This window comes from Fistularia commersonii, chromosome 27 (assembly GCF_037954325.1).
Source record: "Fistularia commersonii isolate RoL2024-O1a breed Wild chromosome 27, RoL_Fcom_v1.0, whole genome shotgun sequence".
NCBI lineage: Eukaryota > Metazoa > Chordata > Actinopteri > Syngnathiformes > Fistulariidae > Fistularia > Fistularia commersonii.
In genome coordinates, this window is record NC_141310.1 from 1,369,337 (window position 1) to 1,382,500 (window position 13,164).

General features: G+C 38.7%; 1 protein-coding gene across 1 annotated transcript; it reads right to left on the minus strand.

Annotated features, from left to right (window-relative positions):
* Window positions 1-62: 62 nt before the first annotated feature.
* Window positions 63-12,029, minus strand: nucb2a (nucleobindin 2a). Its single transcript, XM_086174640.1, has 13 exons — window positions 11,925-12,029; window positions 11,439-11,579; window positions 9,556-9,663; window positions 8,686-8,818; window positions 8,495-8,598; window positions 7,504-7,689; window positions 3,678-3,768; window positions 3,514-3,572; window positions 3,347-3,439; window positions 3,111-3,200; window positions 2,859-3,029; window positions 1,998-2,058; window positions 63-1,800 (listed from the first exon to the last, which is right to left on the minus strand). Exons 1-13 carry the CDS (start codon window positions 11,946-11,948, stop codon window positions 1,592-1,594), a joined length of 1,470 nt encoding a protein of 489 aa, XP_086030766.1. The 5' UTR covers window positions 11,949-12,029; the 3' UTR covers window positions 63-1,591.
* Between the last annotated feature and the right edge of the window lie 1,135 nt (window positions 12,030-13,164).

Consider the following 13,164-nt stretch of genomic DNA (forward strand, 5'->3'; position numbering starts at 1 on the left):
TCAACTATATAACACTGTAAATGTTAGTTCATTTGGTAATTGATCAAATTATTTGCAAAAACTGAGGTCAAAATTGTTTAATTTTTTTAACTGAGGTGTACAGCATTAGCTGACAAGTTATCAAGCAGCAAGCAATCAGAAAAAACACCACCTGAACATTTGTGCAAATCATGTTGCGGTATTGTATAGAAACTCTTGGCACTGAAGGCCAATGCCATGGCAAAAATAGTACATGTTCCATGTACACGTATGTAAAACCACACTGCGGAACCACTACTGTTTCCGGAGGATGGACACGTTTCCAGCAACAGGGAACAACACTACACTATAACAACAGGTGTATGGCAGTTCTGACCAATGGAAGAACCTAAAACAATCTGAACTCTTCAAATTGGATACCAGATGATGTGAACTGAATACAGAGGAACTCAACTTATATATTTCAATGACACTAGGTAATCAATTGCGCCACAGAAAAACAAAATTGACATGTTAGGAAAAGTCAGGTTTGGCTTTTCACAGCTATTTTTCTCATTAAAAACCCAGTAGCAAAATCTTTGAACAAGGACTTATTGAAAACACTGGCTATAAAACAGTCTGAAGCAGAATGATTGCCTAACAACGAAATGTCCTGATCAATGTAAAAATGAATGACGAGACAAGTTCAATCAAGAATATAAAATAATACAGTTGCACAACAAAGCAGATTCATTTCAGATCCACAAGTGGTTTTCAGGGGTTTTAATCTGCTTTACAAATATATTACTTTAAAAATACCATGGAGGGAGTCGTCTCCGAGTGGAACTGTGGAAAACTTGTTTCTAATCTTCCTCAGAGAAATTAAACCCTTGTTTATTTTCAAAGAGGTTGCAACGTTTACCTTTTAACTTAACGGTCCTGGCTTGGATTCCCTTCCTGACTGCTGAAAAGGCCAACAGGGGAGTGGGGGTGGGGTGGTGGATGACACTGTCCTAATGTAAACAGAGAAGGTACCAAAAACACTGATACCAGTTCGGTGACTACATCGGCTATCTCATAAAAAAAAATTAAAATGGTGTCTCAATGTCCTGGAAATCGAAAGCGTCAAAAACTGGTGGGAAAATGATTTATATGTTGTGATGAAGTCTCCTTTCTGGAAATATTAAGATTTGAATGTTTCATACAATTTTAGAAAACTGAAATAAGTTTTTCTTCAAAATTGCTAAAATGTACAGTTGAATTTGGAGGGGGGGGGGGCGAACTCAAATGCATATCAAATAAAATCCCAGTATCTTGAAATTTAAGTCACACAATGTCTTTCTACACCTAATCCAGAGGCCTTGTAATGGGTGTCTTAACTTTTTTTTTTTTTTTTTTTTATAAAGTCATTATCCAACATTTTGGAATATTCCTAATGCTAGCCATCACAGTTCAGTTTCCAATAGTCCCCGGTCTTTGTATTTTCCACACGCATTTCAGAACGACAGCGATCATTCAACAAGCATTACTTTTGTGCTTCTCCCCTTCGTCCTGAGTGTCCTCTGAAGAGCAAGCAATGGACCGGAGGGGCTGCGAAAGTCCGGGAGGAACTGCTCTGGTTTTAGACAGTATTTCACGGCAGGTTTTGCTGGCCTTGCTGGTGCCCCGGGGGCAGATCGTGATTCGTCTGCTGGCTTATATCTTGATGCTGCTGGTGACTTTGTTCCTGATGTGTTTCTTGAGGAGCATCGTGCACAGCGTCCTGCTCTTTGGCCTGGTCCTCTAGCTCAGGATGCTTCTGGTTGTTGACCGCATGTGCCTCTGGAATTTCATTACCTTCGACTGCAAGGAAAGAGACATTGAAGGTTCTTAGGGGTTTGGCTTTAAAACCAAACATGTTTGTATTCGTCTTTGATTAAACAACTTCTTTTCTAAAACTTTTCCTTTGTTTTCCGTTGGCCTAGGCTCAACCTGGTGACTGGAAATTGTCACACATTGTTACGAAACAAATACAGGATGACCAAACTGGTGAAACTCACCATGAACCTCAGGAGGCGGCTCAACCTTCTGGGATTTCAGGCGTTCCATGTGTTCGACAGCCTAGGAGGGAAAATGGAATTTCAAAAGATCTTTAATTGTGCACATTCCATTTTTAGTTGAAATAAGGCAGACAAAGCATTTGGTTTTAAGCACTGATTAAATAAAACCTTCACATGTGCTTTGGAGAACCTCTTGCGAGAAGACCAATCCGGTTCTGACTCCATAAGATATTTAGGGGCCACACACCAATCTTCAGTTTAAGCCTGCGTTGATCTCTCAGTTTGCAGTTTCCCAAGAGGCGTGGACTGATCTACTGCTGGATCTCACCAGGTATCCCCCATTGCCATTTCTTTTATGAATATTAAAGTTATAATTGTATCATTTCAGCTATTACCATATAAATGTCAGCACTATGAGTATTATCAATAATAGATTATCTGGTCCAGACTGCTCTCCATGTTATGTGTCATGAGACAACTGCGCTGTGATTTGGCGTCATAGAAATTAAATGTGACCTGTCATTGATCTCAACCAACCACAAAAATCATTTAAAAGTCTGCCGGCAAACAGATCAGCATCCATAAACGGACGCATTCACATTTAGCGTGACTGAGCCATATAATGTTGCTTTAGGCCCGTACTAGCGGAATCTTCACAGCAGTATGGTTATGACTGAAACAAGGATCTTCTTCTTTGATTTCCACCAACTTCAGAAATTGCCACCTTGCTTTCTTCCTCTCCTCCATTGCATGAAACACATTTGCATTCAATGGTCATTTTCAAAATGTTCAAAAAAGCTGTTGAAAAACAGCAGTTTACCGGTCATCAAAAGCATTTTCAACAAGGGTGTTGCACTTTACCTGTTGCAACTCAATTTTTTGTGCATTGAGCTGCTCCTGTTGTCTCTCCAGCTCATCTCTCTGTTTCTGAAGATCCACAGCTTTCATGTGCAGGTCCTGCTCCTGCTGTGCCAGGTGCTCCTCAAACTCCCTCATCTCCTCATCCGTATACGCCTGGTTCTGTTCTAGGGTCTGTCGACAGAGTGGAGCATTTTACCAAGCCGTTATCTGGGAATAACAGCAATGACAAAAGTACGGTATCCGGTATCTCACCTCCCAGCTGTCCGGCTCTAAAAATTCTTTTTTCTTTGTTGCAACCAGGAACTCGTCTAAAGAGACTAGCCGGTCTTTGTCGGAATCCACCTGTGTGGATAAAAGGAGCAAAAAACTCAATGTAAAGTAACATACTATACAAATACTTCGAGGACAACTTGTGAATGAAAGCATACAAAAACAAAAAGGAATTAATTTCCCTGATATAAGGTTACATCCTGTCTAAAACATAGTACCTCATTCATAACGTGCTCTCTCATGCGTAGCCGCTCTTCCTCCATCTCCACCATATCATCCTCTTCGTTGGCAGGATCATAAATTTTCTCCAGCTGAAATCCAAGACAGCAACAGTTGCTGCAAACATTTTCACTGAAATGACTCCCGTTCAATGATGTCACTTTACCTCTTTGGTGAACAGTGACTCCAGCTCTTGTTCGTCAAAGAAGCCGTCTCCGTTGGTGTCTGTTCATGAGCACAGTAAAGCAAAAGCAGCGCGGATAAATCTTGAAATCTTGTAACCCCCCCCCCCCCCCATATTTCAAAGGTTAAGTTAGCAAAAGCCCTTACCATGCAGGTTGAAAAAAGTTTTGGGGTCAAAGTCATCAGGGTCTAAGCCGTCAGCCTCCTCCCACACTTCCTTCAGCTGATTCTGGCTACCCTGCGACAAATCACTTTTAAAAGCTTTGACAGAAACAGAGGTTTCGGACAATGTGGGTCAAATTTTCTCCCTAGTCCTGGATCAGGAATATTTGTATCTGTGTTAACCTCTTTCTAATGTTTTTTTTTCTTTTAAATATGCTATACACCAGAGCGGTAGTTTGTTCACTTTAATACTTATTTGGTATGTACAAAGTTTAACATGCACACTGACAGCTCTGAGAACATAGGATTTGAGGAATTTCAATTGAAATTACATTTTTTTTTTTTACATATATTAAATGGAACGCTGATCTCAATTGGATAAGGTCATTAGGAAACTGTTGACCTGTGTTAAAGCATTGTACAACTGCAATCTGTGGTATACAAGGTGTATTTTTAATCTAAGGGATTTACCAAGGAATAGCTCCATGCAGCTGAGTGCCTATGGCTGCTTTCACCTGTCAGTTGCAAGATTCTGAAAGAGGTCTACTGAAAAATATGTACGTATTACCGTGGAAAGTGTAATGCATGCAGTCTAATCTCTGTATGATGGGGAAACCAAACAACCAGAACAACATCTTTCAGCAGAGGAGGTGTTCTACCACACATGCTTAAAGACAACCTTCAGGCAGGTTAATGCCTGTTAACACTTGTGACTCTTATAAACAGAATTGATGACAGGGGGAGACCAAGACTCACAAGTTAAAGTGAAAAACATTCGTACAGAGCAAATTGTCCAAGACTCTTAATGGCCATCGTTTCCTTACTCAATAACAACATAACTTGAGTCTGACTGTGACTAAGTGTCTTCGATAAATAAGGACAGTGATGTGAGATGATGTTCACAGCAGGTGAGGCACTGACTCTTTTGGAGTTAGATTTATAGAGACGTACCTCTTCACCATTCAATGGGGAGCTCGCACACCGACTACTGTTTACTGTTCAGATCAGGTTTTTTTCTTTTACACAAATTGACCAAGACTGAGCATTACATTTACAGTAGAATGGCTCAGAGGGGGCATATTTGCTCTGCCCTCTCTATCCTTTTTCTGAGTCAGTGGTTTGAAATCCTACAATTCGCGACTGTTCAACGCAAATGAAAGTACAGGTACAGTTGTGTTCATTTAGACCATAGTTAAGTCTTTTCTGATGCAGTAATTGATTTCAAAAAGAACTGATCAGGTTGGGACAACAATTGTTTTAAGGTCAAAATTTTGCTTTTAATTTAAACATTGGACTCATTGCTCAGCATAGTTTCCAAGACAAGAGGAGATTGCACTCTCATCATTACCAACAAATGCCAGCTCCTGTTTGGCCGAGAAGCAGGTCTTTTAAAATATCTCGGGTAATCTTTACAGAGCGTAGTGGACGTTTATATTTGGTCTCTGCTGTTAAAATCTGGTTTTAAACTGAGAACATTTTTGGATGTGAGAAATTGCCTTCTATTATTGGCCATCATAGCAATATGTATTGATAAATGGACTGTGGCAGTGCATGTAAATTTCTGATTTTAGCTGATTTTGGCACGTATAGGCTTTGTGTAGAAGACCAACAGCAACAGGAGCCTGTAGGCTCCCTTATGCCCCCCTTCAGTGAGGCAAAGTACTGTCTGTCTGGCCTTGTGTCTTGTTACTGTGGTTTTACTTCTGATTAGGTATGCTTTGCATGTACTGTTCATTAAAGACAGTCAGGTCAAAGGCACATGATTGTAGACAGGGGACATATATAGTACAGCAACAGGCATGTGCAGATTGCATTCCCTAATCCAATTCATAAGGGATTGCACAATGTTAGGATTGCCCAATGTTAAGCTCCATGCTACCACAAGTTGTCTCTCTCCTCTAGATTTAAACAGGAAATGCTCAAGTTCAGTCATTTTGAAAAGACGACAGATCAAAATTATTGGAATCTAACAGTAAAAAAATTTATAGCATAGACCTGTGGACAAATGTTTTAGTAACTAATTGATCTCTTACTTTTCATGATGTGGCTGCCTCCCCTGACCATGCAGAAATCGGGAGCTTCTTCTAATGGAAATGTGGCTAATGTGTTTTCGCTGGGAACAAGTCTACTTTACTGAATGATAGACCGCGGCAGTCTCTTATAGAATAGGGAAAATTTGAGCACTGGCTTCTTCACAAACTTGCTGCCCTGTTTTCTGATTAACAGCAGTAGCTCTCCCGCACATTCTCCACAATACATATTGTACTTTCTGATTTACTGTCTGTACCCATTTTTGCAAACAAAGTCCTTACAAATCATTTCAACCATGTCAATCTGATGGACATTCTACAAAGGTTTCACTACCATGTTATCATTGCATCCCTGGGACACAATATACTGCCTACCAAATGCCAAGTTCAGCAAGTGACAATATATTAGTAGTCCAGTGTGGGCCTTCCATCATCCTCTTCATCATTCAGCATACCCCCATCAAAAAACAAAAAAAAATAAAAAAAAAACAACAAAAAAAAAGGAAAAAAATGACTGCAACCACAAACCCAAGAACAGAGATTCATTGTAGTTCAGATATAGAAATCCATCTGCAGTTATGGCTGCAAGTAAAAACCTGTATATACGCAGAGATCTATGATCAGCACCGCTTTACATAGATTTCAAAAGAAAAAGAAATAAAATGCAGCGTCCTGTCTCACTGTCGTAATCTCAAAAACATTTTTATGCTCATTTTGACAAAACTTCTCCTGGCATTTAGGTTCACCCTGCAATCGAATGAATCAGGAGGTCCTTGTATATTTGAAATGTCCATGTCAAAAATCCATCCGTTATATGCCTACAATTGAGCAAATAAGCCTCAAGGCTGCCACAATCATTTGTGTGCCAACCAGCTGAACAATGTTTTTCCTGAGTGATTATTGGCAAGTACCCTTTACTGCAATAATCATGAAGTGACTGAAAAACTGTGTCATGGCCCACACAAAAAAAAAAAACATTGCTGTTAAAATAGCATGTTATGTTTACAGGAAAAACTGCAACAAATTGCAAATGGGTAAGGACATACTACAATTCCATGCAAACCGAGCTCAAATTGTTATGCACAATCTTCCCCATCATCCCTCTCCCCAGCTCACCCCAGGGATGCTTCCTGGCCCTTGGTACTGATCTATGACTGTTCTGCTATTTGCTTTAAAGGTAATGATACCACAAACTCATTATTCAAAGCTGACTCAAAGTATATGTAGCAATAAAATAATCTAAAAGAAAAACTTCTCAAGCCAATCCTAAGACCCAACCTCATTTACTGTGTATGGTACAAAGTGCTATACAGAAATGACTTATTTTGGGTATATTATTTTTGTTTGCAGTATAGCAAACAAATATTCACCATTGCAGGGATGTGGTGGTTACTGCTCTCATCACGCAGCAAAAAGATACTGGGTTCCTGGCCAACGGACAACCGGACTAAATTTTCTGTGATGGGTGATGAGAAGAGTGAATGGCCATGTGTCTCCACATGTGGCCTTGTCTCGCATCTAGTCAAAGTTGTACCTTGCCTCTTTGCTCAGTATTGATATTCAATGCCCAGCCCCGCTGCAACCAATTGTGTTAGATATCTGATTTGGATAATAGATTGGCGTTCAATAGCACATTTTATGTAAATTGTATAAATGATGTGTATGACAACCAAGTCTAAAAGCTGTGTTGTATTGTATTGTATTGCATTCTATTATCAATGAATATTTCTTAAATTAAATGTGTTTAATATGTGTATGTTGTATACTTAAGTCAGACTTACTGGGTGGTTGACTTTTGGGTGATCAGCATGCTTCTTTCTCAGTTCCTCATAGTGCTCCTCCTCTCTCTTTCGCTCATCCTCATCCAGTGTCTTTAAATGTTCACGTCTGTCATGCTCTTTCATCATTTCATATCTCTTAAACTCTTCATGTCTTTCTTTGTCATAATTCTCCAGATCTTTGGTTGCCTTAAGACAGGGGCAAAAGTGTTATGAAAGTTTTAAAATCCATTGATTAAACTCCATTTTATACAGTAAAATTCCTGACTAAATGATTTTGGGTCAGCTCAGCTAGATTTTAAGAGGAAACGAAATCCTTTTATCTTGTCTCATTCCTTCAAACTGTAGATACAGAACATCATTGGCTAAATTTGGCAAACAGAACCAATTACCGTTAAGGAAAAAATGTACCTGTGGGATTTTAAAATCAATAGGATTTTGATCCAAGATGTAGACCGCTCTATAATATAGCATGTGAAGCACGCAACGCTGCCTGTTAACCAGACCTTTGCAGTTCATAAGATGAGGCTTACAGGTGTCAAAACAGACACTTTTGCTCTCTAGACTGTAGCTATTATTATTAATACTTATTTAATAATAAAACTGTGATCATTAACCCTAGAACACGTTAGTGTTCTTGCCATGACAATTCTTGTCATGTGATTTTCATTGTGTTGCCATTGTCTGAGTTTTATGGGTCCTTGGGTAGCTTCAGGCTGCTCACTGATGTTATTAATTGTATGTTTTTTTCCCTCCTCCCATTGGCCCATCTATAAATTGATGAAAACTGTATTTTATCCAGGATATTGTATTGGGTAAAATATACCCAACGTTAGTGATGGTGTTACTTATTTTAACATTAGTGTTCTAGGGTTAATGTTGTATTACAAATTAAATGGTAGTGTGTCAAAAGATTTCTAATGTATGGACTCTATCAAGATAAAAAAGAGCACACTTGTTCTTCATAACACTTTTTAACAGCACTGATATTCACCGATTTGATGAGCCGATCCAGGTCTTCCACCTCAAACGTATGTGGGTTCATGTGGTTCAAGTATTCAAATTGTTTCAGTAGAGCCTGGTGATCCACTGCAATATCTGGGGGTAAGATGATAGATACATAATTTACGTATGTATAAGACACTAATAATCACAGAAAATCCACAATTTTTTAACAATACGTACCATTTCCTCCTTCAAGGTCTTGCTTTGCTTTAATCAAGGTACGAAGTCGATTCACCTCCTGTCTCTTCAACTCGTCCAGTTTTGTTCTGACATGATGACTGACAAAGTCCAGCTCTTTGGCCAATTTACCTTGCTATACAGTAAAAGAATAACATAGACTTGTCCATTTTAAATAGGGTTATGGGAAAACACAAGTGACATATGATCTTTTTTCTGAAACACTTTTCAGCGGTCAGTAAGATTAATAGCACAGTGGACCTCAATACCGTAATACTTGACAAGTATCCATAATACAGATTTATCATAGTTCTGGATGCACTTGAAGGCATTTATACCAGTTAGATTTACTACGGTACTTAACTAATTATGTTTTTATTGATTGATAATCTGAATAACGGGATAATAATGATGAAGAAAATATGAACAATTCAAATCTGGGATATTTCATTAAATCTGAAGAGGGGAAGGAACTTGTTTTTCACAATACAGGCTGTTCATTATTTTTATTTCTATGGCAGGGAAAGATAAACTTTTCAGATTTAATTAATAAAAAAAAATAAAGACAAAAAGATATTCTAAACCTAATCCTTTACATAAACTGCAGCACATGGATCGAAAGTCTCTAACATCAGAATGAGCTCCTCTCTGATACAACAGTGAGAGATACCATGTGTGAAAGCCAAATAATGATTGATGGTCAGATGTTTTTTAAGGAAACTGTTTTGTCAAAATATATCAAGGTATTGGGTGGATCTTTACCAGCTGCTATGATAATTGAAAACAGTCTTATTGTAACATAAATGAGATATGACATATCACATCTTGAAAATTAAAATACTCTAAATCAAAACAAACAAAAGCAGAGTGTACCTTGATATCCTCCATGTCTGTATTATGGAGCTTTTCTCTAAAATGTTGATCTTTTTCAAGAAAATCGATGACTTCACGAAGGTAGCGGTCATAATGGAGTCCAGTGTCCTGGAGAATTGAAATGCAAGACTTATTAAAATATGAAGAAAAAAAAAAAAATCTTATCATTTTAACACAAATGGCACAATAGTATAGTACACCAGAAAAAACAGTGCAGAGTTTGCTTTCTTCACGTCTGCATAGGTTCTCTACAGGTACTTCAGCTTCCTCTCACAGTTTAACATATAAACCAAAAATTCAAAGTTCTCCAAAGGCATGAGTGTAAGATTGAAAGGTTGTTCTTATATGTAATAAGTTCCATTTTGTACTAGATTGCTGGCATATGTTCACTTAACTATTTTGATGACTGGTTTGAACATGAAGTGAATGTTGTTTATATCTGCTTTTAATGAGAAATAACATGGTACAGAGAATAAGGTTAATAAAGGAGGTTGATTGGCTGTGATGACCCCTGAGGGGAATAGCTGAAAGGAAAAGAAGAATTATATCAGCTTTTGAACTGTTGAATAAAAGTCATTTGTAAAAATAAATTGCCCTGTATTTAAAATAAACTGCACAAATAAATTTGCAATGCTTTGTACTGCTGCTCTTTGAATTCACCTGAATCAAATCAGTACTTGGTATCAGCCAATCTATTATTTTAGGTATTAGAGGTCCCTGCAACCCCCCCCCCCACCCCCACTTTAATTTATACAATGACATCAAACTATGATGTGATGTATGAGTAACCTATAATATCACATGGGTTACAAAGAGATCTGTGAAAAGAGGACTGGTAGAAAAAAAGGCACTTGAAAAAAGGAAACTGCAGTGACAGCATTAACCACATTACTACACAGAACATACATTTTAACTATCATAAATAAAATGTATGGTAAAGGACAATGAATGGGGAAGATTCAGCATACAAGGAGGGCAGGCGGATTTACGGGTTTAATAGGCACGCCTGGTCTGTAAAAGGGGAACCGGGGAACCGGTCCCGCTTCGGCTTACCCGCTGAATCAAAAGTAACAACCTAAACGGTCAAGTTGATACAGTATCAAACATGGAATACAAAGGGGTGTGGCTTCATATTGGCGAGTGTTTTATCGAGACATATTACAACCAGTTTGACAATACCAACAGCGTGGACCTGAGTCTCCTAAATTCCGAGAATGCCTGTTTGTCATAGGAAGGAAGTCCATATCAGGGGAGAACTGCCATCGCTAACAAACCTGTTACTTTGCCTTTTACCTAAATTAAACACAGTGTAACAGGACAAGATATTCAGCCACTAATAGATGATAGTATTGACATCATTGTGTTTGGACATTTAAAGGCTGATTAAGATGCACCACTTCCATTCCATCAAGTGTTCCAACTGAAGAATAACAATAGCTGGGTTTGCACTAGAGATGTCTCCTGACTAGGGATTCATAATGTTCCAGCTTAACAAATGGGATATTGAGGCTCACATGCAATAAGAAAAAAAAAATCAAACTCAGTGTGTATACACCTATATTTGTGGGAAGAGATGTGTTAAACTGTCAAATATAACGATTCTTTTACACTGAAAAAAGGGGAACCTCTAATGCCACAAGGAGAACCATAGTGACTGCAAGTGATTGCGGTTCAGCAGTATGTGTATTTGAGGGAGGTTCCTTCCTTTGGGTGACGGATCATTCATTCCGGCTAAAGTAACAAAAATAAAGATGATACCCCCATCGTGGTGGTGGTGATGATGATGACGTCAAACTGAGTAAGTTAAGGGAGACTTATGGATATGATTACTCGTGCTGGAATCTAATTGGCAGCAGGACTAACGGAAAGTAGAAGCATCTTACCACACTGGCTGGAGGCTCCTCGGGTTGAGTAATCTGCTCTTTGACTTTTATCTTATCAATGCTGATGGGCACTGCCTCCACACTCCATAGCTGGACCAAGAGCAGAACCAAGCCAGTGAGGAGGGGCCCACTCCGGCGCATCTTCAAAACAGGACATTTGATGTGACAGCAATTTATTTTTAAGACATTGTTACAGTGTTACAACTCACTAAGGAAAACAGACAGCTCTTTTGGCGTGGATCGAAATACCGTATTAATTAGAGTTTGCTTTCTTACTTTATCATTACAGGCAGCTTTAGTTTAATGCCCTGGCACGTTATTAGCCAGCTAATCATATTTTTCCACGGGAAGCGGTTAGCATTTAGCACTGCCACAAACAGGTTTGGCTAATTAAGCCAAAACAACCACAGTTATATTTGAGCCTAAACAGTGAAGCCTTAAGATTACGAAAGTCACTGAAAACCACATTGTCGTTTTTCTACTCACTCTGACATGAACGTTTAACCTCATCTACTTAGGTATCCACTTGTCACCCCTCAACTGGAGTTGTGGCCGTCGGCAACAAGCTAGTCGGGTGATCCACCTATCCACGCCCCCAAACCCCCCACGTGGGTTGTCCAAGCGCTAATACATTGTTCTTATTGGTTAATTTAGACGTCCGTCTCACAAACTAGCATGGTAGGTTGCACCTGCTCGTACGTGGCGAGTTCACATTCAGAGCTGGTGGGCGGAGCGTTCAAAGTCAGGGGAAATGTACCGGTCAAATCAAGTCACTGCAAGAGACCTTAGTGGCCTTTTTTGATTTTTGTTCATGAACTTTTAGTTTTTGCCCCTCTTAAATCAACGTTATGTGCCAAACTGAAACAGTAGGCGTACCCTATGCATGCTGGCTGGGTCCACTTGGTAGATCTCCAATGTAACTCTTTTATCGTTTTACCCGTTTATCAATGTACACTACATAAGGAACATATTGTGTTCGTTTATATAAATGAATATTTCCAAGCATATCTATTCTTGAATATCCTCGAAGCTCTTTGTGAAAAGTGTGATTGTTATGAGTCATATTGCACCAGGTGCTGCACTGGCTTCACCTCAGTGCTGGCGTCTAAAACAGGTCATTTGTAGTGTTTAAATCTTTCCAGCAGAGGACGTTGCTGGAATTTGTTGATGCAGTTGTCCTGCAGAATTACTGCATGCCTTTTATATTTCTGCTTCACTGCTAAGAAAGAAAAATGCTCAAAGACACAAGTTAATAATGCTTTTAGTGTTTTGCAAGCATCCACAATTAATAACATAACATATTTTCATCAAACATAGTAAAAGTGGTAAATCAAATCAAATGTAAATTAAGTTGGGAAATATATATCAGATATGTGTTAGTGCTGAGACATCTTCCACAGCTTCTGCTTTGACAGGCGGGTATCGATATTTACATTGTGCAGATACAATTAATGACCAATACGATGTGGCAATAAATCTCATTTTTATAGGAATCGGTTCACCGTAATGACTTGACGTAACATCCCTGCCCTGTAGTTGTCAGCATTCTGGTTCAATGAGCTGGTAGATAATTAATCATTCATAGGTGAAAAACGAATAGATCGCCTGAACAGATGGTAAAGATCAGCACTTTCTTTTTTTATCACCATCATCAGGGTATTCCATGTGATGCATAACAAAAAAGATTTTATTTTAATGTTTATCTATATTGGATGCTTTTGGTAAG